At 36.2% G+C, this 25,216-nt stretch overlaps 11 protein-coding genes across 20 annotated transcripts; 7 read left to right on the top strand and 4 right to left on the bottom strand.

Annotated features, from left to right (window-relative positions):
- Positions 1-131: 131 nt before the first annotated feature.
- LOC108972245 lies at positions 132-1,555 on the bottom strand. Its single transcript, XM_018938781.1, has 3 exons — positions 1,476-1,555; positions 1,228-1,405; positions 132-1,176 (listed from the first exon to the last, which is right to left on the bottom strand). Coding segments are annotated over exons 1-3 (1,050 nt in total). The 5' UTR covers positions 1,478-1,555; the 3' UTR covers positions 132-306.
- A 565-nt stretch (positions 1,556-2,120) lies between these two features.
- Positions 2,121-2,628, top strand: LOC108972254 (SNAPIN protein homolog). Its single transcript, XM_018938798.1, has one exon. The coding sequence runs from the start codon at positions 2,199-2,201 to the stop codon at positions 2,607-2,609; it is 411 nt and encodes a 136-aa protein (XP_018794343.1). The 5' UTR covers positions 2,121-2,198; the 3' UTR covers positions 2,610-2,628.
- Positions 2,605-3,305, top strand: LOC108972248 (hemK methyltransferase family member 2). The gene has a single exon (XM_018938788.1). It carries the CDS (start codon positions 2,620-2,622, stop codon positions 3,256-3,258), a length of 639 nt encoding a protein of 212 aa, XP_018794333.1. The 5' UTR covers positions 2,605-2,619; the 3' UTR covers positions 3,259-3,305.
- A 58-nt stretch (positions 3,306-3,363) lies between these two features.
- On the bottom strand, positions 3,364-5,064 carry LOC108972253 (transcription initiation factor TFIID subunit 10-like). Of its 4 annotated transcripts, none has more exons than XM_018938793.1 (3): positions 4,991-5,064; positions 3,602-4,022; positions 3,364-3,540 (listed from the first exon to the last, which is right to left on the bottom strand). In XM_018938793.1, exons 2-3 carry the CDS (start codon positions 3,920-3,922, stop codon positions 3,433-3,435), a joined length of 429 nt encoding a protein of 142 aa, XP_018794338.1. In that variant the 5' UTR covers positions 3,923-4,022; positions 4,991-5,064; the 3' UTR covers positions 3,364-3,432. The 4 variants fall into 4 exon arrangements, with proteins under 4 accessions (XP_018794338.1, XP_018794342.1, XP_018794341.1 ...); XM_018938797.1 differs by lacking the exon at positions 4,991-5,064 and adding an exon at positions 4,456-4,475; XM_018938796.1 differs by lacking the exon at positions 4,991-5,064 and adding an exon at positions 4,413-4,442.
- A 325-nt stretch (positions 5,065-5,389) lies between these two features.
- LOC108972252 (transcription initiation factor TFIID subunit 10b) lies at positions 5,390-6,113 on the top strand. 2 transcript variants are annotated; one of them, XM_018938792.1, is made up of 3 exons: positions 5,390-5,455; positions 5,585-5,859; positions 5,920-6,113. In XM_018938792.1, exons 1-3 carry the CDS (start codon positions 5,428-5,430, stop codon positions 6,025-6,027), a joined length of 411 nt encoding a protein of 136 aa, XP_018794337.1. In that variant the 5' UTR covers positions 5,390-5,427; the 3' UTR covers positions 6,028-6,113. The 2 variants fall into 2 exon arrangements, with proteins under 2 accessions (XP_018794337.1, XP_018794336.1); XM_018938791.1 differs by lacking the exon at positions 5,390-5,455 and having other exon boundaries at positions 5,462-5,859.
- LOC108972247 (gamma-secretase subunit Aph-1) lies at positions 6,027-7,047 on the bottom strand. The gene is made up of 2 exons (XM_018938787.1): positions 6,652-7,047; positions 6,027-6,593 (listed from the first exon to the last, which is right to left on the bottom strand). The coding sequence occupies exons 1-2, from the start codon at positions 7,045-7,047 to the stop codon at positions 6,270-6,272; spliced, it is 720 nt and encodes a 239-aa protein (XP_018794332.1). The 3' UTR covers positions 6,027-6,269.
- A 99-nt stretch (positions 7,048-7,146) lies between these two features.
- Positions 7,147-9,754, top strand: LOC108972246 (sorting nexin-20). Of its 4 annotated transcripts, none has more exons than XM_018938785.1 (5): positions 7,147-7,629; positions 7,910-7,973; positions 8,223-8,369; positions 8,437-9,133; positions 9,196-9,754. In XM_018938785.1, the coding sequence occupies exons 3-5, from the start codon at positions 8,243-8,245 to the stop codon at positions 9,329-9,331; spliced, it is 960 nt and encodes a 319-aa protein (XP_018794330.1). In that variant the 5' UTR covers positions 7,147-7,629; positions 7,910-7,973; positions 8,223-8,242; the 3' UTR covers positions 9,332-9,754. The 4 variants fall into 4 exon arrangements, with proteins under 4 accessions (XP_018794330.1, XP_018794329.1, XP_018794331.1 ...); XM_018938784.1 differs by having other exon boundaries at positions 8,214-8,369; XM_018938783.1 differs by having other exon boundaries at positions 7,148-7,629; positions 8,232-8,369.
- Positions 9,755-9,888: 134 nt separating this feature from the next.
- On the top strand, positions 9,889-10,943 carry LOC108972270 (probable DNA replication complex GINS protein PSF2). Its single transcript, XM_018938818.1, has 2 exons — positions 9,889-10,318; positions 10,381-10,943. The coding sequence occupies exons 1-2, from the start codon at positions 10,074-10,076 to the stop codon at positions 10,727-10,729; spliced, it is 594 nt and encodes a 197-aa protein (XP_018794363.1). The 5' UTR covers positions 9,889-10,073; the 3' UTR covers positions 10,730-10,943.
- Positions 10,944-10,967: 24 nt separating this feature from the next.
- On the top strand, positions 10,968-15,152 carry LOC108972269 (vacuolar protein sorting-associated protein 53 homolog). The gene is made up of 7 exons (XM_018938817.1): positions 10,968-11,075; positions 11,248-11,754; positions 11,837-12,044; positions 12,128-12,686; positions 12,750-12,922; positions 13,002-13,257; positions 13,322-15,152. Exons 1-7 carry the CDS (start codon positions 10,968-10,970, stop codon positions 14,271-14,273), a joined length of 2,763 nt encoding a protein of 920 aa, XP_018794362.1. The 3' UTR covers positions 14,274-15,152.
- Positions 14,295-24,206, top strand: LOC108972266 (tubulin-specific chaperone D). Of its 2 annotated transcripts, XM_018938814.1 has the most exons (9): positions 14,295-14,356; positions 19,638-20,058; positions 20,127-20,923; positions 20,994-22,151; positions 22,211-22,639; positions 22,710-22,832; positions 22,892-23,235; positions 23,300-23,459; positions 23,527-24,206. In XM_018938814.1, exons 2-9 carry the CDS (start codon positions 19,898-19,900, stop codon positions 24,006-24,008), a joined length of 3,654 nt encoding a protein of 1,217 aa, XP_018794359.1. In that variant the 5' UTR covers positions 14,295-14,356; positions 19,638-19,897; the 3' UTR covers positions 24,009-24,206. The 2 variants fall into 2 exon arrangements, with proteins under 2 accessions (XP_018794359.1, XP_018794358.1); XM_018938813.1 differs by lacking the exon at positions 14,295-14,356 and having other exon boundaries at positions 19,553-20,058.
- LOC108972268 (transportin-3) lies at positions 15,325-19,338 on the bottom strand. Of its 2 annotated transcripts, none has more exons than XM_018938815.1 (6): positions 19,012-19,338; positions 17,847-18,932; positions 17,619-17,785; positions 16,726-17,546; positions 16,113-16,662; positions 15,325-16,043 (listed from the first exon to the last, which is right to left on the bottom strand). In XM_018938815.1, the coding sequence occupies exons 1-6, from the start codon at positions 19,126-19,128 to the stop codon at positions 15,980-15,982; spliced, it is 2,805 nt and encodes a 934-aa protein (XP_018794360.1). In that variant the 5' UTR covers positions 19,129-19,338; the 3' UTR covers positions 15,325-15,979. The 2 variants fall into 2 exon arrangements, with proteins under 2 accessions (XP_018794360.1, XP_018794361.1); XM_018938816.1 differs by having other exon boundaries at positions 15,325-16,040.
- Positions 24,207-25,216: the final 1,010 nt, after the last annotated feature.

The following is a 25,216-nucleotide window of genomic DNA, read 5'->3' as shown; positions in this document are numbered from 1 at the left end:
GAGATTCAAATAAACCTTCAAAAAATTATTATAAGTATGAGAACTCCATTTTTTAATTTAAACATTCTCATTGCATTACAGTATCTATAAATTACAATTAGATACATCAGAATCAGAAAGATTTTCGTAGTTTGAATCGATTAGTCTTAACAAAGATTTAACGTAACTTATTATATAAGGCATATTTTATTTAAAAAACTTAAGCCGGTTTTTGGAATGATGTTAAATAAGTGTACTTTACACATTTAAAAATTACCTTAGTGTGAAAAAAATATAAATACTATTTTAACGACTTAAATGTCTAGTTTAATCTTTTCTAAATATAGCCAACTCATTCAATTCAAGCTGTTGCTTCTGTAACAGCATTTCTTCTCTTCGCAATTTTTCTATTTCATAATTATGCCTACGTTGCTCTTTTAATTTTTCAGCTGTTGCTTCGTTAAGTTTATTTATTGATTCAAACATTTCCTTCAGACCGTGTCTTATATCTTTCATGACACTCAAGCTTTCAGCTTGTCCTTTGGCAGTCTCTTTGATTAGCTCGGAAACTGATTTTATTAATGTCGTTTGCTGTGAAACAAGCTGAACTACATCTTGATCGTTCGTTTTTGCTTTTTTTTGTTCTTTTGGCGGATGTTCAGCGTCACTATTTTGTATTTCACTTTTTACCTCACTCAGTGTTGAGTGGCACATGACAAAGGGCTGCACGGTTATGCACTCTGTTTCCGCGATATTTCTATTATCGCCAAAATCAAAAGTATTAAAATCAGTATCTGAATCCATTAGCATTTCATTATCAGTCTCATCAAGTATCAACTCTTCTTTAATTACATTGGTGATGCTATCATAGTGCCCACGAAAATCTTCTTGTTTGATTGATTTAGCATGGATATCTGCATCAGCACCCAAATCTTTACTCACTTCTGATACAGATGCTCTTCCAGATTCAAAACCAACTTCGGAAGTCACTGAAACTTCATTATTGGTATCAGCGTTGTTTAATTTGCCAATACCGTTGATGTCGTTATCTAAAAATCCGCAAATGTGTGCTAATTTATTTTCAATTGACGATAGAAAAGTTTTTCTAATTTGTAGGTCATCCTGATCTCCAGCGGCAGCTTCATTTCTCTCTTGTACAATTTTCCTCTTAACTGCAGAGCGCCAGTCGAACCAAACCTATACAAAATAATAATATCATTTTGATGAAAAATTTGTACTTTTACTGACTTTTTTCCACCGTTCAGGTGTTTTCCTTGGTGGACCGCGAACATTCAGTTTATTGGCCAGCAAATTCCAAAGATAATTTCTCAGTTGTTTGTTCGATAATGTACCACAAGCAAGATCAGGGTACTCTTGCATAAATTTAACCATTATGGCTTCCTGTGCACCATTTTTATGCCGACCCCTTTATTTTGAAATAAATTAACGATTTTCACATCTATATTACTATTTTATAAAAAAAAAATATTACTTACATTTCGTAGACGATTTTTTTTTGACATATAATTTTAGTGCCAACACAACAGAGTGGTTTAATATCACTACAATTTGTTCGATTTGATTTCACTTAGAATTTCGATATCGAAAAAATGAGAATGAAATAAGTTCGAAGGGAAATTTTTCGAATAATCCAAAGTTGGTGGGTTTTAGCTATATTTTGAAGTATCTCAGAAATATTTAAAGTATTTAACATATGAATGCATGTTTTAAATATTTTTCAAGAGTAAAATATTTCGAAATTTTGAATTCTAATTAGTCATTTGGAAATAAATGATATGTATTTGAATACCATCCTGTAACTCTGCTAACAATTGGCTATGGTTGCCGTTGCTTAACTTCTTCATGTAGCGAAAATTATGTCTGATTATACCCAATTTTTTATTTATAAATCACAATTTGAAAGGAATATTATTTGCAGAAAAGTAACGAACTTTAATCAATATTAAAGCATAAATATATTTCACATATTCCAGTGAGCATTTTCTTTTCATAAATTCAGATAGCAATTATATCTATTATTATTAATCAAAGTAGAATATTGTGTCAATGAACCGTTTAGAAAATTGTATTATATTGGTTAAAAGTTGACAAACGGCAACCATATAGTCTGACTGTTTTTGTTTTTTGCATTTGTTCTTTATGGTAAATGAAAGATTTTGTGACAACTGAATTGTTTGTTAAGAAATCTGAATTCAGCAATGGACAAAGATTCAGATAGCACTGTGACATCGTTGGATGAAAATACCGAAAATTTCTGCACAAATCATACCCGTGATATATTGGCGGAAGGTATCGTGAATTTATTTAAACCATCAGTGGAGAAATTGGACGAACACATACAAGCCACTCGTGCATCACAAGTAGAATTAAAAAAACAATTGGACTCACTTTCAGTGCAACTGGTGGAAATAGAGAAGGCGCAGCACAATATTCCTGAGTTCTCTAGCAAAGTTAAAGAATTGATAAACGTGAAGCATAAGGTAACAGTCATAACAAACGTTCTCAGTACAAGCCAGGAACGTTTAACTGGATTGTATAGGCTTATCGAAAAAGAACAACGTCGTAGACAAGCTCTTCTTGACTCAGCTATAAGCTCAAATATATCTTAAAAAGAAAAAAATGGAAACTCCTTACACAGATCATCTAACATCAATCGATTACGAACAAGTGTATGAGCCAGCAGAAGATTCCTTTCTATTGTTGGATGCCTTAGAAGCTGACCTACCCTTTATTGAGAGTTTACAACCGCAAGTTTGCTTGGAAGTTGGACCGGGTAGTGGTATCATTGTTACAGCGTTAGCAAAAAGGTTAAAAGAAACACTTTGCTTAGCTACTGATATAAATCCATATGCTTGTAAGGTGACGAAAAAAACAGCTAATCATAACGGTACATTTGTGGAAAGCATAAATTGCAACTTGGTAGATCTTTTGCGTAAAAAGACGATCGATGTACTTGTGTTCAATCCGCCTTACGTGGTAACCTCGGACGAAGAATTAAAAAATCAATCGTCTATTAACTCACAAATAACATTTGCGTGGGCTGGAGGTGTACATGGTAGACGTGTAATTGATGAACTGCTCAAGAGTTTGGATAGCATTTTATCTGCAAAAGGGGTTTTCTATTTGTTGGCGCTACGTGAAAATAAAACGGATGAATTAATAATCAATTTAAATACTTTGGGCTTTACTGCAATTAAGTTTATGGAAAGACGAATTCCTGGTGAATATCTATATATTTTAAAGATAACACGAAAATAATTCTTAAGGGATATTAAAAATATCAATAAATTTGATGTAAAATATAAATAAATATTTTCTCAACCTTTTTTTGTTATTTATCTTATTCATATATGGAATCGAGGATATGTTTCCAATCGTATTTATAGAAATATGATGAAATTTATTAATTAAATTATCGTTGATAATAGTTATTTAAACAAAGTATTGCGGTTTTCGCATAGTTATGCCATGATCAGCTAAGGCTGGTGTCAAATCTTCAATAGCCAAAGTATAGCGACGATCTTTATTCGGTTTTTTGTCCTGAAACAATAATGCATTTATATTTGAAAATTTGTTTGTTTTAATATTTTCTTCGTAATACCTTATTTGAGCCGTGACCGCCAGAATGTTGGCTGCTTGTGCGGGTCTTGCAATGCTGCAATGCGTCGTTGGCAATATCAGATATAAATTTTTGAGCAGAAACCGAAATTATGCGTACAATACGAGGGTCCATAGTCTCGAAACCAGCTTGATTAAGAAAACTTGCCGTGAGACCATCTGGTACTGTCGGTATATAATCCTCCATTTGTTCCAGCAATTCACCTAGTGCCTCACTTGGCGGAGGTGGTAATGGTGGTGAATCTTCCTGATCAATTGGTGGTGAAGCAGGCGATGGTGAATTTTCTTCGTTTCCAATAACCATTTTAATTTGAAAATTTATGCCTGTTAATTATTTTTCTTTCTTTAAAATCTCACTTTGTGTATTAGTGGATACTTTGTGTATATTGTTTTGTCAATTCAACCTAGAGATGTGAGACAACTTAACATAAGTGATTGCTTTTGAAATAATAAAAAGAAATGAATTTTCTATATATGTATGTATATTGGGTTGGGTTTAGTATCGCGCCGGTTAATTTTGGCTCACCGTACCTAAATGAGAAAACCAAATGAAAAATTTTAAACACGCATGTATGCTTAAATTATCGAACTTTGTTTTAAATAATATTTTATAAAAATCGGTTCACAAATTTTTCCACAAATTCACTTTAAAAAATGCTATTTTTTGCAAAATTCTAAATATATGCTAGTGTATTTTCATCTGTTTTGAATGGAACCAAACCAATTATGGATACATTTTCACGCACATATATTACTTATGAATTATAAAAACCACTAGTAATGTCTTTAATTACTTTTGATTGTTAATTTCTTTGTAAATCTTTAAATAAAATACACCTTTTTCTGCATTGAGTTCAATAATGCGGAAAACCAAAATGACTGCCTAATTTGAACTGTCAAATTACCGAGAAAGCACGAACAAAAGGGAATAAATTAAACCCACTTAGCAATAAATGTATGAAGTGAACGCGAAAAGGTGTTCAATACTAAAAAACTGTAGATTGCGTAGCCGGTGTTGGATCGGCCAGGGTTATTTTTTTAAAGCGCGGCCGAAGGCCGCTAGTGCGGAAAGGAATGAAATGCTAAAATACTGTGGAGGAAAAGGTGTTCAATGCAAAAATACTGTGGATGGCGTAGCCGGTGTTGGACCTGTCTCTTATACACATCTAGATGTGTATAAGAGACAGCTACAGGTCCATAGGGGATCTAGGGGGTCGAGGGAGGGTTTATTAAAAAGTTCGATCCTTCCTCTTTCCAATAAGGGGTCGGGAGTGGGGATAGCCCGACCCTGTTTTTCTCCATAAACGATATTTAACCGGCGCGATACTAAATATTCCCCTGTATATTGATTGGAGCTTGATAAATTTATAACCGTTTTTTATGTAAGAACTATTTTTTATGTGTTACAATTCTATTTTTCAATAATTATCACGAAGTTCCAAAATCGATTATTTTACTTATGCACCATTTGATGTATTTGTGCTGACACATATGTTTTTTGTTTTGATAACACCATACGGTTGCATTTCTGAACAATCCACATAGAATTAACAAGAAAACTGTTTAGAAGAATTAAAAATTTATTTTGAAAAGTACCGTGACTATTATTAAAGAGAAAGCTGTTTCATTATTGAATATATTGTTATTTTTCTGCGCATGCTTATATAAAAAATAGAATTTATTAAATTATCTTTGTATATAATAAAAAATATATAATTTCTATCGTTTAGACACTGTGAGACAAAAATTAACGGCAACACTGCTTCGCTTTATGACAAAAGTGTTTACCTTGTTTTGTGACATTTAAAAATGCGAAAGAGAGAACTGAATATAAGAAGTAAAAACAACTATAGTTATTTTTTTAAGTTTAATTTGAACTATAAAAAATAAAAAAAATATTAATATATTAAAATGATTGGAACTAATTTTGGTATTTATCGTCCAAACTCATCTAACTCAAATGCAGCTAATTCAGTTGGCTCCGTTGCACCTGAGGAAAGAGCCGCTGTTCAACAATTGAGCGATTTTATGCTGCAACTGGAGGATTACGTACCCACAGTGCCAGATGCAGTAACTGCTTGTTATCTTAATTCTGCAGGATTCGAGTCAAATGATCCCCGTATTGTTCGTCTTATATCGGTGGCTACACAAAAATTTATTTCCGATGTCGCCAATGACGCATTACAACAGTGCAAAACTCGCTGTAATAGTCAAAGCAACACGCCTGGAACACATACACCGGTAAGAATATATAATCAGATAAGTCATTATTTATATATATATATTATTTTGTTTAAATAGGGTCAAAAACCAGCAAAAGATCGCAAATACACTTTAACCATGGACGACTTGGCGCCCGCTCTTGCAGACTATGGTATAACAGTGAGAAAAGCACAGTATTTTCCATGAGCAGAATGTGGATCTATTCTTGTAATGGCTTTTTATTATACTTTCTATCATGGTTATTCACATGAAATAAATTTAAATATAAATGAGTTGAATTACTTATAATATTAGTTTGTTAGTTACGTAGTCTTAACTAATGTTATATTAATACATTAAAAATTAATTGATTGATTTTATTTAGTTAATACCAGAGGTGTTCAAATATTTCGGTATTGTAAGTATGTATATATACATAAGTTTTGGTCTCATTGGCACTTAACAAAACGTAGAAACGAAGTTTTGCTGCCTCCGGCTACCTTAAATGCCAAAGCCGCAGTCGCTAAGAGAATAATGTAGTTGGGTAATAACGTGGCTAAATACATCTCATGTACATTCAGTAATGTAATCAGCGAAACAAAGAGATGTGTTCCAACCACGTAAGCTATGTGCATATAATTATTAACGTCGAAACCATTAAAAAATATAATACTCCAAAAAGTGTGTAACAATATCATAGCAAGTGCTTGTGTCGACGAAGTTATTAGGAACACCTCCGAGCCTCCTTTAAGTCCCATGGTAGCTGGCCCCGACTACAAAGCATAAAAAATATAAATACATAACATTTATAACATTTTCAATCGTACTCACCATATCTGCTAGAAGATTAACCATTGAAAACATACCGGATATTATACCAAATCCAAGTCCGGAAACATATGCTAGAATATGTTTGTTTTCTATTATGCTTGGATTCTCAGATACGGCCTGAAGACCTTGCTCCGTTCGTCGCAGTATACGATAAATAATGTAACGAAAGCCCTCTTGAAACAGTACCGAAAATATTACACCAAACCATAAGTATTCGCGTAATGGGACAATAGCGAACCAGAGCAAGGCTGATGACAATAGCGATAATAACCAAAAGAAGGCTGCTGCAATAAGAATAATTATGCGAATCGAATCATTCGCTATTGTGAAAACAAACATCGCAAAGGGAGTTCCAAATGCGATGAAGGAACAACCAAAAAACTCCGGAAGCGTCATTTTCTTTATTAATGTGTAAAATTATTGTCAGGTAAAATAGTGCTACAAAACACTTTATTCTGCAAATAAAATTGTTGTTGTGCAAATGGGTGTTGCCAAACAGTTGTAGTTTTATAAAAACACACAGCTGATTTTTACTTGCTTAAAAGTGTCATTCACACACGGATTATTTTGTTGGCCAAATCGGTTTTTTAGTTTGCGAGGGAACGGTGAGGAAAAACGAGGGGACTGAGCCCCTCGTATTCGTGCAGCGTACTTTATGTACCTATTAATAACAGTTCTTTGATGAGCAAAGGCGACAGAAAAACTCGACTCGTGTCGCTCCTGTGAACGCACAGAGCGGCCCCAAAAAGGATATGCCAATAACGAGCGACAAAAGAGTCTGTGTATAAAGGCAGTATAGATAAACACAGTCCGATCGCTTAAACTGAACATCTGGCTATACTAACACTAATGAATGTCGTACGAGATTAGTATTGCACTTTCATTCACAACTATCGGCTTGGATTAAATTGTAGTGAGAGATTAGTTAAATATAACAAATACAAATTAACAAACAAAGAGTATTTTGCATTCTAGAAGGTATACTACAAATTAACAGTTGCCATGTTAATTATAATTATTGAATTTGATATTCTTTAAATATCAATATGTTACATTTGTTTATTAGTAACTATAAAAAATTAAAAAAATAATATGGTGTAAATGCATTTACTACACAAACCAGCTTGAATATGCCCCTCCATTTCTGAATGAATGGCTTATTAGTCATTTGTGCATTATAAATATAACTGAATAAAAAAGAAATAAATGCGTATTTATATATTTTGGTGGCGATGAATAATCTTTTGTTTTGTTTCAGACAGTATTTGCTGAAACCCTATATCACATAAAGAGTGTTCAAGGGGAGTGGCAACAAGCAGTTAGTAAGTTTCATATGTTCAATTGATATTGGTAAAGTTGCTTTTGTTGAGAGTCCACGTAAAGTTAAAAAGATATATTTCTTATAAACAAAAACATTTTTTCTATTACTTTCGTTATACTGGTTTTATTATCAGCTATAGTTATTTAGTTTGACACTTATAATTTAATTTGAATATATAACAATAAATTTAAGTGAATTTTCTCCGCTTTTTAAATAATAATAATTAAACATAATGAGAAAGTATTTACTGGTTTTAAAGTGCGCGCCGCAATGGCTAGAAGGACTCAAGTGCATTCAGTCGACATAACCGATAATACAGAGGAACTCGAAAGTTCAATAACTATAGAGTCCGGCTCGTTAGCTATTAATGATGACTCTATCAAACCGCCACAAAAGGGTAAGTGAATTGAAAGGGATGCGAATTGTCTTTATTCATGTTATTAATTGAATTATTTCGCCTTTAGATTTGTGGGAACGTCCCGCATCCTTAGAAGCGCCCATTTTGCCCGATGATGGTTCAACAATATTACGTTTTGAAATTCAACTTGCTCGCATTATGCCACCCGATGGCGAGGATCTCAAAGTAAAACGTTATGTAATCTACGAATTATCCGTTCGACAAGATTCCTCAATCATCGATCCACAACCAGCAACCATTCAACGTCGTTATACGGACTTCCGCAATCTATATAACATACTCAAGAAGGAGTTTCCAAATAAAATGTCTACTTTGTACTTCCCAAATAAGGTGCTTGTTGGCAATTTTTCAGCTGATTTAATTGCAGAGCGGAGCGCTGCTTTTGAGACTTTTCTAACGCATGTAACAAGCTGTAGTACATTACGTGATACGCCTGCTTTTTTACATTTTCTACAAGATAACGAATTGTCCAAAGCCTGCCAATTGCTGGACGAGCGTCGTAATGAAATGGCAATACCATTATTAGAAAATTGTTTTCGCTTATTGAATAAAATATTCATGGATCGTTCAAGACCAGTGCTACTTATACTATGTCGCCTAGTAGCGGCTTGTACTATGTCTCCAGTGCCTCATCATTCAGCTGAACGTTGGGCAACTCTGGCCTTAAGTCGATACGATACACTGTGTGACATCGACCTTCTCCAATTGTATATTCCTTTGTTGCACACCTGTACGCATCTCTGGTGAGTACCATGTACATATTGTCATATTAAATATATTATATATGAGAAAACTATATTTTCAGGTGGCAGCGGGGGTTGGATCAAAAGCCAATAACTGATCGTCTAGAAGAAATGTCTAAAAAAGGCATTAATACGAAAAGTAACGTTACTCTTATACAAGCTATTCATAATTTGGACCCACGTACTGAAACAATATAAATAAAATATGATAAAAGAGCGCTCACATATTCAATGTCACTTAAAAAGTACCAACTACTGGATATTTAGTACATGGTGTAAACGTCTACTAGCAATTAAGGCTAAAAGTGCAATTGTCTATCACTTCATCATCGTGCATACATTACATTTGAATTGTGTAATTATCGATATTTTATTTAAAGGCGTAAGTTTATTTAAAATTTCGTGCTAAAGTGTTATTTTTTAATCTAATCTCGTAATAATTTATATATTTCTTATAATATCAATCATGTGAATTGTTTATATACGAATTTATCTTATCAAATATTTTATACATTTTTAATGATAGCGTCTAGTTTAGATATGTTTTAATGTTTTTAACAGAAGACATTTGTTTTTATTATATAATGGACATATCGTGTATTTTCTGTAAAAACAAACCAGCATTTATACATAAAGAAAAGGATGTCTCGTTATACAAAATTTAATAAAAATATATATAATTTTTATATGAAATAGTGCCAAAAAGCATTTAATCTAAATTTGTCTTAAACAAAAGATAATGGTATGTTGTCTTGCATATGCACATACATATAATTTTTAGTAAACCATTTCCGCACACTTTCAAAACAATTGTTTTGATATTTTCTAAAGAACGTAGATACACGAGATAAGCTATTTCACTTTGTTTACAAATTTGGCGGCTAAATTTTCACTCGATCAGCTGCAAACAAAAGTAAATAGCGTTCTTATCGAAGTAGTAATGGAGCCTTGTATTATAGAATTTATTGGCGAGAAATCCATAATTGGTATTGTGCCTAATTTCTCCTTTGATCCACTGCATTTAATATCGGGTAGTGTGGGACCATTTCGTGCGGGTCTTCCCGTCCATGTGCCGCTATGGCTTGGTATACATTTGCGTAAGCAACAAAAATGCCGCATTGTGCCTCCCGAATGGATGGAAATAGAACTATTGGAAGAGATCAAAGAGGCAGAAAAGAAATCAAAGTTTGTAAAACTAAGCATTGTTATCGTGCATATATTCACCATAATCCCCCTTTTTTTATTAGATTCTTTACAAAGATGCCCAGTGAGCATTACATGGTGGAAGCACAACTGATCATGAGTACTGCACCAGACGATGTGCCAAAATGTGAAGAGTTGCGTACAATTATCAAAGATATTTTTGATATTCGTGAAGCAAAATTGCGAACTTCCATCGACGCATTCATCAAAGGCGAGGGAACATATGCTAAATTGGATAATTTAACGCTGTTAGAGATGCATACAGTGCGTCCAATATTGCCTCATTCACTAGATCATATTGCGCGTTATCAACGCACGGCTATGGCTACGCAACGTGATACTTCTTCACTAGGATTGAGTAATTCAATGAATACGAGTCATTTTTCTCAATAAAGTAAATAAATAAGTAAAAGTTTGATTTTTCATAATTTCCATTTCGGTTTGCCTTTTGTTGCCGTTTTAATCAGAGATATTCCTGTTTTAACTTCTAAACGGTATGGCATCCACACTTAACTGTTCAATCAGCTGTTTGTTACACCTTTGATGACGTTTTGCGTAAATGCAATTTTCGCTTAACAAACAGCAGTGACATCAATTTTTAATAAAATTGAAGAATAATAAGAATTAAAAAATGAGCACAAAAGTTTTGGAAGTGGACGATGATATGGGTGATGGTACTACGACTACTGGCACCCATCGTATCCATTTTACAAAAGATGTAAAGAATGCAATCGATAAGGTAAGTAGCTTACAACTTTGGAATATTAATTATCAGTATGTCAGGGGTAGCGACTGCTAGTCTCTTGTTCGTATTATTTGGAATTGAAGAACGTACCGCAACTAAATGGTACAATCGAGGGTGTTCACTGCATCACTTAAAACAAGTTTTCATTACATTTAACAACTTGCAGGTGCTGAAAACTGATGATCCAATGGACTCACCTGACTTCAACACGGTTGATTATATTAATCAGCTTTTTCCCAATGAACAGTCTTTGGTAACCATTGATGAGACCATACAGCGCATGCAATGTGAAGTGTCATTAATTGATGATAATATACGTGCTGTTGTGCGTGGACAAACTAATACCGGTCAGGATGGGCAAATGGCTCTTACAGAAGCGCAAAAAGTTATAACAACATTGTATGCGCACATTATTGATGTGAAAACGCGTGCTGAAAAAACAGAGGAAATGGTAAAAGAGATTACGCGCGATATCAAACAGTTGGATTGTGCAAAACGAAATCTCACTTCTGCGATTACGACACTAAATCACTTGCATATGCTGGTCGGTGGCATTGAAAGTTTAAATAAATTGATTGAAAAGCGTTTGTATGGCGAAATACTAAATCCATTGCAAGCAATTACTGAAGTTAACCAACACTTTAAGCAATATTCTGATATTGACGAAATAAAGGTAAATAAACACCTAGTTGTTAATATATATGATATATGTATATGTATGTAAGTATAAGAATATATAATTTTTAATATTTTAGAATTTATCGCAAAATGTTGACAAAATACAAGTGACATTGGCTAAACAAATCACAGAAGATTTTAAAGATGCATTCTCTCATAAATCAGCTGCAACTGGAAATGCTAGCAACAAGCAGCGTTTGGGTTTGAATCAGCTGGCGGATGCTTGTAAAGTGATTTCCGTTTTGGATCCTAAAGTCAAAAAGGAATTGTTAAAGTGGTTTATAGGTGCGTTATTTCAAATTGATTTTTCAATAATTTCTTTAACGGTTTTTTTCTATTTATAAAAATTTAAATTTTTAAACAAGTAGCACAACAACTTGAAGAGTACGTGCAACTATTTCACGAGAACCAAGATATTGCTTGGCTAGATAAGATTGACAAACGCTACGCTTGGCTTAAACGCCATCTACTTGACTTTGAGGATAAATTCGGTGTTGTGTTTCCACTCGACTGGGAAGTATCTGAACGTATTACTGTCGAATTCTGTCGTTTAACACGTGAACAGCTCACACAAATCATGTCGAAACGCAGCAATGAAATTGATGTGCGTCTGCTGCTTTTTGCCATCAATAAAACACAAGCTTTTGAACAGCTGCTATCCAAACGCTTCACCGGCGTAACTTTGGGCGCTGAGCGGCGTCTATCAACAACTGTACTCAAAGCACTACCCGATAGTGGTGTGGTTGATCCAAATGCACCGCCCACCATTGGCTTGTTTCAAGATCAAATTGCCAGTTGCTTCAAAGCACATCTAGGCATTTATATTAAGAGCATTGATCGTAATCTATCGGAGCTTATGGAGAAATTTGTGGAAATGGCTAAGGAACCCTTCAAAGTGGCCGAATCGAAAACCACTGTCTATCCTAGGTGAGCGCATTAATATACATGTTCATTATGAAGAAAATGTAAATAATTTTTTTTTTTTTACAGTTCGGCAGACTTATTTGTATTCTATAAGAAGTGTATGGTGCAGTGCAACCAGCTGAGCAATGAACAGCCGATGTATGAATTGGCTTTAGTATTTAAGAAATATCTTCGTGAATATGCCAGCAAAGTATTAGAGTTTAGTACACCAAAATTGCTGACAACAACAGCATCCATTGGTGAGCTCAATTTTTTTAATTTAAGCTTTTTCTTGTTTTTTCCTTTTGTCTTTAATCTTTATTTTAAATAATTCTGCAGGTAAAAGCATGTCCTTGCTCACACGCGATATGCAGAATCTCTCCACAGCCGCGGGTCAAGTTTTCCATAATTTCTTGAAAGAAGGCGATACTCAACGTTTCTCACGCGAAGATTTAATACAAATCTGCTGTGTGCTAACCACAGCTGAATATTGTCTGGAGACAGTGCAACAATTAGAGGATAAACTTAAGGAGAAAATATCTACAGCATATGCCAACAAAATAGATATGTCGGAAGAAAAGGATGTCTTTCATCGGTTAGTAGCAAGTAACTGTTTGTATCAAGTTTGTGATTAAATTGTTTTTTTAATTTTCTCACAGCATTATTTCGAACTGCATACAATTGCTGGTGCAGGATTTAGAGGCGGGCTGTGAAGCGCCTCTACAGTCCATGTCCAAAGTACAGTGGCAGAGCATAAGCAATGTGGGTGATCAGAGTGCCTTCATTAGCAGCATTTGTGCGAATTTCAAGCAGACAATACCGGTGATTCGCGATAATCTGGCCACATCACGTAAATACTTCACACAATTCTGTCACAAGTTTGTCAACGCTTTCATACCGAAATTCATTAATGTCCTCTACAAATGCAAGCTGACACATTCCGATGGCAGTAACAATGTTTTGGGTTGCGAGCAACTCTTGCTCGATACACACAGTTTGAAAACCGCTTTGCTTGATTTGCCTTCGATTGGCTCGAGCGTCAATCGCAAGGCGCCCACTAGTTACACTAAAGTGGTCGTGAAGGATATGACGCGTGCCGAAATGATTATTAAAGTGGTCATGACACCCGTACAGCCGCCCGCCCACTTTACGCAGCAGGTGCTTAAACTTTTGCCCGACATCACCATTGCGGAATATCAGAAAATTTTAGATATGAAAGCGGTGAAACGCGTTGATCAGTTACAATTGATTGATCTCTTCAAACACACTGCCTCTCATGTCGCCGTAGTCGATGGTTTGCCCGAACTGTCAGCAGCTGCTGAGGAGGACAGCACGCAGCCGCAGTCAGAGCTGAACGTCAGCGATAATACTGATGCGAGTTCAACGTCCACGAAAGTTACTGAAGAAAACGCTTCTTCGGCACAGTCAGCAACTGCGAGTGCTACAGCGGCAGCTGGCGGTGCCACTTCCACACCGAAACGTGCATTTATTTTCAGTGTCGGCAGTTTTACGGGTAGTGCTGATAAGCACGCCGATGGTTCGTCGAATAGCGGCAGCGATCGTGGTCGCATACGCAAACTGGAGAGTTTGTTGAAGAAGCGTTTGCCATAAGTTGTTGTTGTTGTTGTAAATGATTGCTGCCTTTATTCGTCTGCTGTTTAGTTCTAGAATTTTTGTTTCACTTTACTTTTTTGGTGAGTACTACATTCCATTTTGTTTTCGCTTTTAACTTATTTATTTCTTTATGTGTTTAAATAAGTATATGTGTGTATGTACATATATGTTGGTGCAAAAAAAAAAAATAATAAACTTATTGTAGTTTGTGCATATGTTTTGTGTAATTTAGTGAACCAGTTGTTGTTGTTGTAGTGGCATAAGACTTTACATAAATAATTTTGAGGATACGAGTTGTTTCTCATTGGTTGGAGAAAATTGCGGGTCAGAACTGGGTATAAAGATCAGATCGCCCGTGTGTACGGGAGCCGTAATTTTCAAGATGGTTGTTTTAACTTGCAATCTTCTCTTTGAATTCTTAAATGAGCTGTCACTTCTGATTCTTTGCAACTAAAATTATGTAAGAATTGGTGGGGTGAAGAGGGAAGGAGCTTTTTGAGTTTCTGGTTACCTTAAAAATGTAAGAGGTGTTCAAGTCGGGTCATAACCTCTACAGATGGCTGTGTAGTTGTTGTAGCGACAGAAATCTGCTCCTTGGCCGGAAAAAGAAACTGGGTTCATTCCGGTTACGTAGAGCCGACTGTTGCTTGAACCGATGACTGCGTAGTATTAAAAAATCCGTGTCCGCTTTGCTTACGTAGAGCCGACTGTCGTGAAAACGGAAATTCGAATTCAACATTCTGGTGCGTAGAACCGGCTGTCTTGGGAATTGGGAATAATAGCGTAACTTCGTTCCGGATATTGTAGCAGATTAAACTCCTGCTTATCCAGAATAGACCCTGACATACCCACGGCATGTCGTCCATGCAACGAGTCTCCGCATGACACTGACCACCTCTTTGCATGCCCTACCAACCCCACCCATTTAACACCCTTTTCCCTTTGGTCCGACCCCGTCGAAACAGCACGTTTCCTGGTTTCCTGGACTTCTCGTTAGATGACGTCGACGACAACACAGATAACCCTTACCATCCTAACGGGGATTGAATGCCTTATTTCTAAAGAAAAGAAGAGTGAAAAGTAAAATTTGGTCCTGTTCGGTCATTATTTTATTTAACACAAAATTTCAATGTATTAATTTTAATGATTATATGTGTATTTGTATGTTTTTTTGATTTGCATTCTGCTAAAATATAAACTACGCCACTACTAGCTAAACCTGTTCACTATTAACACACGCTAACGTTATTTGTTTTTACTCAAATTTAATTATAAACCGCCGTATTTAGACGGTTTGGGTTTGCTGGGCAAAAAATATACATATATATACAATATATGTATGTATGTATATATTAATTTTTTTTTTTATGTATAATTCAACTTGTTACATTGAAATTGCTTTGTACATATATATTGGGCGATTTTATAAAATAAAATCCATGGTTAGTTAAATGAACTAATTAAATATAAGATATTACATACAAACATCTCTGCTGTATGGTCAGTCGTCTTTTGACTTTATAAAAAAAATATTCCGCAGTGGAATTTCAACATTTACATATGTTGGAGTTTAACAAATTCTAAAATTTCGTTAAATACATTTAAGTATGCAAAAAATGTACATACATATATAAATACATAATATTTGCTGTTATACGTAGTTACGAGTATATTAGTATATAAGCATCTAATTTAAGCTGTAATTAGCGGTACAAGCGTGTGAAATTTTTCAGCGCTACGGTTATTGTCTTCGGCGTGCTGGCACTGCTGGAAAGTGAAAATACAAAAATATATAGGTTAATTTTATTTTAAAGTTTCGAGTGCTTAATGACCTACCTTAACACTGCGGCAGTGAAATCGTCCAATTGCTGTTGCGTTGCCGTCACATAGCCACCACTATTGCGCTTGGGCAAAGCATCGAGTGCCGTGCTGATGTACGTCTGCATATGTTCGTTTGTTTCCACCGATTTCAGTTCATATATCACATCGGCGACATCGGACAACATATACGAATGCAGACAATACACGGATGCATGTATTAGATTTAGAATTAATGCTGCGCCATTTTGTTCGGCTATATCTTTTACCAAGGGACGACATTCGGGATGGCGTTGATTTGAACTGCGTCCCCATTTCAAGAGATTGCAAAAGAATTTCATCACCGATGAATTGGCCTCACGATGATCGAGCGTGCAGGCGAGTAGAGCGCACTGGAAAATCGGTGTGACGAGTGTGCTCTGCAGAAACTGTACTGGGCAGCATTCGATAAAGCGGGAACACAGGCGAAAGAAGTCATCCACAGTATCTGGATTGTTTTTGAGACCATTCTCCACACGTAACATACTAAAGGTGGGTTCAATGAATGCTTTCAGCATTTCTAAGAGACCTGTGCAAATATTAGTGAAATTAAGTACATGAAGGTCATGTTGTATAACAAATCTACGCTTACCTGGTATACATTCACCGGCTTTGGCGAATTCATCGACTAGCACCGAGCCGAGATACAAGAAACAACTGTGATGATGCAACGCATATATACAAATCATTTGCTTGACCAATGGCTCAACCAAAATCGAAGCCTGTTTGCGTACCATACGCACACCGTAGCGTATGAGTCGGCATGTACGCTCCATAATGCGTACATCGGTTTGATATTTAACCATAACTTGTGATAACAATGGCCAGGCGTCGGTTAGTATCTGCACGGTGGGATGCAGCTCACCGTCGGCGATGTCCGGATTCGTGTGACGTATAACTGCACAGGCGCGATCAATCCAATAGGCGGGATCGGTGCGTTCGCCCTTCTGTACGCTTCCCAATGTGGCAGTTGTGTTCTCTACCATTAGTGCTAATGGTTGCAATTGAAAGGAAATTATCTCACGCATCGATGTCTCCAATTGTGTGTGATGCAACCGCGAAAGTATTAACGAAATACCTTTTAATAGTCCAATCGCTAAATCATTATTGATTTCAAAGCTATCAAGACTACGCGCAATCTCGACAAGACCGCTGATGTGGCACACCATTTTTTGTCGACAGGCGGCACAGATGGATGTGAGCGCTATCGCTGCGGCTGCGGCTAAGCCATTCTTCTGTTGCAGTGAATAGAGCAGAAAGTTGAGTACGGCTTGTAGCGACTCCGCATGATTTTCGATCCAATCGCATAGTTCGCCCAGCAACATGATTGAGGTGTAACGTACCGCAATGTGCGTATTATCGGGCAAATTTAATATGGCCTCTACAACTTTGGGTATAACTTCGTTCTCATCACTAGAAAAAAATGATAAAAAGTGTTTTATGTAATAATTAAAAACATGAAATTGTTAATATTTGTGTACTTACGGTATAATGTTTTTGGCAACATTTTGCATAATAAACAAAGCCGATTCGGTCGATTCCCACGTTGCATTCGGCGCTTGTAATATAAGGAACATTTGTTTAAAGCACGCACCCGAACCGACAATGAACGCTACATCCTTGATTAAATCAGACACTTTGCGTCGGAAATCCTGTTGAAATAGAATATTCCAAATTAATATTTGGCCGCATAAACAACTATTTCATACTTACATTAAAACTATCGTGTTCATCAATCAGTCCATCATGATCGGCGTCCATTTGTGCATGTCGGTAAAGTGCGCCCAATAGTCGTTCAATATGTGGCTTAAAATGTGATGTTAACTTATCGTTATAGCGTTGAAAGAGATCCTCACTTAGGCGATACCACAAATTGAATGTAATTTCTGCTACCTCATAATCAAAATGACCAACACACATCAGCACCAAATCGAGACCTTTAATTGAATAATGTGGCACTTCTTCGTTGGAAAGCATTTCGTAAAAGAAAGCCTCACATAAAACTGTAAATATGCGACAATAATTCATTGTCTTATCGATATCTTCATGTGCCACACTAATATGATATGCCGTTTCTAAAGAACAAACTGCATTAAAAATTTGTGCTTCAATTGTCGGATCCAGCTTATAACGAGTGGTACTAGCTTCAAGGCAGCTAAGTAGGGCACACAAACATTCTGTACATGTATCATGTAATTTTCTTGAAGTTTCTGCACTACTTAAAAGCTGGAAAACTTTTTGTCCCACTGGATTCTCTGTGAAATGATGCATGGGTATTGCTTGCACTGCAACCCAAGCGCTGAAACAGCGTAGCGTACAGTTCAAAAGCCGTTCCTGTCCATCACAGCGTTGTAAACAAATACATAGGAACTCGAGTACTTTTGGCGCAGCAGCATCTAATTGTTTATGAATCTCCTCTCGTCGATTCGAGCCTAAACGCAAATATCGCGAATCTATTTCTTCTGGTAATAGTGTTAGTATCTCCAGTAGTGGCCACACAGATTGTGCTTGTGGCGATAATAATTCTAGTAAATCGATAATTGGTTGCTTCCAAGCTGCCATTAACAGTGCCAAGTCAGCAACGGCAAGACTAAGCTGTGTTACAATTACTGCATCGGTATCGTTTGTTATTTGTCCAATGTGTACAATTAATGAATCGCGCAGGGATTCATGTGATGAAGGTGGGAGTTCATTGAACGAATTTTGAATTTTGTTACGCATCGTCTGTGCTGCAAAATAACACGAATGCAAATCACGTTTCTGTTGCAGCAGTTCGTCCGCAATTGTCCATGAATATATCTGCAATTATGAGATTTGTTAAGTGACATTTTTGAATACATTGTATAAAGTTTTGCTTTGAATTTAATAGATAACTCACCGACTTCTGAAAATCCTCTAGCCATTTGTTGGCTTTTTCCTTTTCTTTGGGATTACTGTTGTGGAAAAGGGTACATATACCCTGATAAACTAACTCAGCAGTTGGCGCTGCTTCCATCTTCACTTCAACACTACGACGTACGCACTAAATAATTTATTTCGATTGATAAATTTTGTTGAGAAGTTGTAAAAATAACTCTAAAATTTTATAGCTTCACACTTTTCGTGTTCACAACTCCTTCTGTAATAATTGTGTAGGTGACGATTCTTTTATACTGTCAGACAAGCTGGGACCGAACACAGAGTGTAAGTAGACAGGGTGTACCGCAGGTAGAAATTCAAATGTGAAAAAAGACAACACTACATAAATTTAAAATTATTATATTAAATCTTTAATATGTTATTTATATTGCTTTCATTTCAATGTTTATAAGATTTTATTACATATTTTTATAAAGTGTTTTTAAATTACAAGTATTTATATTTCCTTCAAATAAGAGAAAATTTCAATAATGGTATGTTCGGCACAAATTTTACCGGTTATTTGTTCTCAAACAAATTTTTGGCGTTACTGAACACTGAAATCGTTAATATTCTTACATTTTCATTTCCATGCCATTTCTAAAGAAAGTCGCTTTATTACAAATGTTTACTGGGATATATTGATGTGTCATCTGGACGTGCAATGTTTGGGAATGGAATGTAGTCAACAAAAGTCCAACAAAAGCAACAGAAATAAACACAAGCAAAGCAACAACAAAGCAAGTCTATAAATTTACGTAGATCAGAAAAATCCTAAGCAACACACTCAGCAACCGGCTGTTGAGAAAAAATAGAAAAATTGCCAAAAATTTTAAGTAAAAGAGTCGAATAACGACTGCCTAAAAATGCTGCAATGCGAAGAACTGAAGGACGATGAAGGTCCCTCGAATACGCTGGAGCAGTTTACGGAATTGGAGCAAGTACTCGAAATGATCGATTGTATGAAAGCTTGCGATGAGCCAGGCTTTGAAAAAGACTTTGAGCAGTACACGGAAATTTTATCGAGGTATATTCAATGCTCATAATGACTGTAGGGGGCATAAAATAATAATGTACATGTCTCATATACTTTAGATATCAAGAACAACCACATTTACTGGATCCACACTTGAATGTATTATTGGAGCGGTTATTAGCGAAAGTTCATAATAGGGCGTTGTCGGAAGGCGAAATTCATGCCGCCTTCAAATATATGTATATTATAACTAAAGTACGCACATACAAAGTATTGGTAAAGTTTTTACCACATGAATTGGCTGATCTCGAATTCGCTTTGGAAATGCTCGAACGTCAAAATCCCAATGAATATAACCACTGGGAAACACGGTACATGCTGTTGCTTTGGATGTCTATATTGGTTTTGAATCCCTTTCATATGTCACGTTTGGATGCTTACGCCACTAAGCCTAACGAGCCAGTTTCGTCTGGTAACTGCATTGATACGCAAACGTTGAATCATACACATGTGCATAGTAAATCAAAAATGGAACGGATTTTTGATCTCTGCCAATTATATTCAACCACAAATGACACATGTAGCAATATCGCGGCATATTTGGCTGCCAAATATTTAGTGCGCGCTGATATTAAGGATATTTACTTGGAACGTTATTTGGACTGGGTAATGAGCCAACATCAATCGGAAAGTGGCGATGCTAAATTCGGTGAATTAGCTGCCGTTTCTGCTATTTTGAAGCATGGCAAACGTGAAGATTTGCTGCCATACGCTGATAAATTGTTGAAATGGATTATTGGACTGCAATATAAAGAAAGTAATGATTTTTTGAAATACAAGTGCTACATAAAGATTGTGCAGCGCATAGGTTTGGTGTACTTGAAGCCACGGTTGGCAGGCTGGCGATACAAGCGTGGTATTTATATAGAAATAGATAATCCTAATAAGAAATTACATCTAAAAATGACATTAAAAATAAATTACAGGCACGCGTTCCTTGGCTATGAATTTGAATAAGTCTACAAATGCTGCGGCTAACGAAAGCCCCAGCGGAAATGAGCCCGATACGGACAATGCAGATGGTGATGGTGAAGAAATCACTGTGCCAGATGCCATCGAGGAAGTAATAGAGGAATTGTTACAAGCATTGCGCAGTGGTGGTAGTGACATACGTTGGAGTGCCGCCAAGGGTATAGGTCGTGTCACCAACAGACTCTCCAAAGAGTTGGCCGATGAAGTAATCGGTTCTGTCATTGACATATTAAATCCTCTGGAGCCGCATGAGGCTTGGCATGGTGCTTGCTTAGCGCTAGCTGAGCTAGCAAAGCGTGGGCTGCTGTTGCCACATCGTTTACGCACGCTGGTGCCACTCTTGATGCAGGCTTTATTTTACGATGAAATGAAAGGGTACATGTCGGTAGGCCAGCATATACGCGACGCTGCCTGTTACATGTGCTGGGCGTTTGCACGCGCCTACAATCCAGAGGATTTTCAACCTTTTGTGGAGCAAATATCTTCAGGTCTGTTGACCGTAGCTGTATTCGATCGTGAAATAAATTGTCGACGCGCTGCTGCTGCTGCTTTCCAAGAGAGTGTTGGTCGTCTAGGAAATTTTCCACATGGCATAGAAATTTCAACAGCAACTGATTTTTTCTCTGTGGGTTTACGGCAAAATTCCTACTTGAATGTAGGTGATTACATAGCACAATTTGAGGAATATCAAAAACCGCTGATCGATCACTTAGTGGAGCGAAAAGTTAATCACTGGGATACGTTGATACGTGAACTGACCGCAAAAGCGTTGTATAAGCTAACCTTTCGCGCACCAGAATATATGGCAACTGTGGTGTTGGGACAGCTTTTGAGCAAAACCGAATCCATTGATATCAATATGCGACATGGTACTGTGCTAGCTATTGGTGAAGTTACACTGGCCTTGAGGGAGATAGAGCGTCAAGGTGAAGGCAACGCTTGCAAAAAGTTACTATCTAATCAATTGTTGACCGATCTAAATGAGCTTATGGCAAAATATGTGCATCGCGATATGTTCCGTGGCATGAGCGGTGAAATTATGAAACATTGTTGTACTGATTTCATAAGAAATTGCAGCTTGGCACGCATTGAAGCATCCGTCACGTGTGTGGGTAAGTACAAATGTTTTTGTTCAAGCATATGAGAGTAGTAAACATTTTTTGAACTGCAGAGTCTTGGCAGTACATCATCGATAAATGCCTATTAAATAAAGCATCTGCCATACGGGAGGGTGCCTCAGCAGCCTTCGCAGAACTTTGCCGCTCATACTATAAGGGTGAAGAGCGAGTTCTCGCAAATGCGGAAATTATAAGAAGCTATCTGAAAGGTGCCACAAATATCATGGAAGAGCACACACGCATGGGCTATATAAGCGCCTTGGGTGCATTGCCCGACTTTATGATCAAAGCGAATTTAGATGACGTACTCGAAAGTCTGATTAAGCATTCGCTTACGCCAACACAAGCTGTTATTACAACCGGCGAAATGATGAATCAACATGAGAACCTGGCAACGGGCACATGGAGCGAAGCGAGACGTGATAGTGTTAAAGCGCTTAGCAATGTGGTGCACACATTGGGTTTTAGTAGAGACAGCAAAAGTAAGTTTTGTTAGAAGCGGCAAGTTTTCTTCTAAAATTATAATATTTGGATATTTTTCTCTTTTTTAAGTTTCATTTGGCAATCCAAAGTATTTCAACAAAGTTGTCGACTGCTTTATAAAAGCATTGGATGAATATACATTAGACAATCGCGGTGATATTGGCGCTTGGGTACGCGAAGCAGCAATGAATGGTAATTAAACTAAAATCCAAGAATTTGTATATGAAAATTGTATGCGGTAACTTCTCTAGCCATCCATCAACTTATCACGACATGTCCGAAGGACCTACTACAGCCACAGCAAGTTCATCAAATTATGTTGGGCTTCATGCAGCAGGCTGTTGAGAAAATAGATCGTACACGCGGCCTTGCCGGTCGTCTCTTCTGTCAAATTATAACTACTACACCCCCCATATCGCACATACGGCATCATCCACGCCTGTTGGAGATATTCCCCGCCGATGTTAATAGTGTATTGTGGCTGTTTGCCGACCAGACATTCCCGCTATTCTGCTCCTTGCTCGATTTGCCCGATTACTCACAGCGCGTATTGCTCGGGTTAAGCGCAAGCATTGGACAGTTGACCGAGTCTTTGGTAAACAAATAATAAATCTTTTTTTACTTCGAATTCATCTTTTTCAAATTACAATTTTTGTTAGATAAAATACTCATCGGCAGCATTTTTCGAATTTCTACGTACACATCCTGCGGAAGTGCCACGTTTATGTAAAGAAATAGTCGCCAATTTCGAAGAGAATGTCATGAACGAACGCGTTACCTATCCGATGTTGAACTTCTTGGACATATTAATAAGTTCAGGTAAGTCTTGATACAAACCTTAGTATTATTCATTTTTCACAAATTATCACATTATTCACATTAATAGGCACCATAAACGTGGTATTATTGGATGAGTCAAATACTTTTGGTGATGACATATACCGCCTGCTGAATCTTGAGATTAAAGGACACAAAAAACTGTACAAACTAGTATCGAGCATAAGTGTCTATTGCCAGCTGGTGCAAGTACCACATCTTTGCAAACGCATACTATCCAAAATGGCAATATTTCTTGGTCTTACCCATGTACATGTGCGCAAAACAAGTGCTACTAAATTATATGAAGCGCTTGCTTTGCATGGTGACAGTTGTGACATTCCAGAAGAGAATATGGATGAGATATTGAATATATTATCTGAAACAGACTGGGGATCGCCGCTAATTATGGTGCGTCCCGTACGCAATCAACTATGCGAATTAATGGGTATTAAACCGCCAGTTAGTGGTGTGGCAGGCACAAGTCTTGAAACGGCCGGTGCTGCAGGTGTGGCTGCGGGTGTGAGTGCGACGCTACGCTTTAGAAATTAAATTGTATAAAACAATAATGATGCATATTTGTCACAGCGGGAGGGTCTTTGCTACCTACCGTTCAATATTTCAATAATTTAATTTTTTTTAACACACCTACATTAAATTGTAATTGAAAACTGAAATTATTGCTAATAATTGATTATAATGCGCCGCCTTCAGAAAAATAAATGTTGCCGCAAATATTCCTTAAACAAATTTTGCTTTTTATTTTATCTAATCTAAAGTGTAAATATATTAACTTATATATATGTATATATACATATGTATGTTTCAAGTAAGTATTTAATTTCTACCAACTATTTCTACACAGTTCCGCAATTTTGAATTTTTCAAATTTTTCATTTCCTTTATTATTAGTTTTTCCCAATTCAGTTAGTTTCGTTTTATTCCCTTTCGTTCCAATTTGATCGTTCGTGTGCATGACAGTTCGTACGCGTCGTTATTGCAGTTAACTTTGCAAATTGGGTTGTGTGAAATATTTTCGTAAAATAAACGCTAGAGTTGTGATTAATAATAGTGAAAAGTGTTAAAAAATGTTGGTTAAAGTTTAATTTAAAGTGTAAATGTTCTTTGTGCAGTGAAAGTGAAGTATAGTGGAATATATTGTGAAAATGGTTCTAAGGCGTCGGTTTGCCAAATGCGTTCACTCGCGGTGAAGTAAAGCAATGCAATTAGTTTGTACCAGTGTCCTTTGTTATGAAATATGTTAAATGCAATATATTATGTGTGTTCACTCATTTACTCATTAAAATATGTTTATAAAAGTGATATATTTATGCTATTTGTGAGTTCCGCTATTCGCTTGCATACATAAGTATGTATATGAATGTGCATTTCAGTTTTACGAACTACAACCGCTATAACAGGGTGACTCAGATTAATGGTATATCAAGTGGTACGTTGCTTCAACTTATTTAAATAAATTTAAATTTTTTGTAATGCATATTTTGGATAAACATAAATAATTAAGTTTAAAGTTATATTAAAGAAATTGTTTTTTATATTTTATTGGTAGTTATCATCATAGCATTAAATAAGTATATCAAAATAGTAAACGAGAAAAATTAATTTACCTTTAAATAGATTTAAAAAAGAGGTTATCCAAAAATGTTATCTTATTAAAAATGTATTATAATGATTCTAACAAATATTACATACGTACATACATTAATTTGAACATATGTAGGAATTTATGTGTGTATGCG

This window comes from Bactrocera latifrons, unplaced genomic scaffold (genome assembly GCF_001853355.1).
Source record: "Bactrocera latifrons isolate USDA-ARS-PBARC rearing strain unplaced genomic scaffold, ASM185335v1 scaffold_39, whole genome shotgun sequence".
Taxonomy (NCBI): domain Eukaryota; kingdom Metazoa; phylum Arthropoda; class Insecta; order Diptera; family Tephritidae; genus Bactrocera; species Bactrocera latifrons.
Note: the sequence above shows the minus strand (reverse complement) of the source record. Positions and strands in the feature narration are given on the sequence as shown.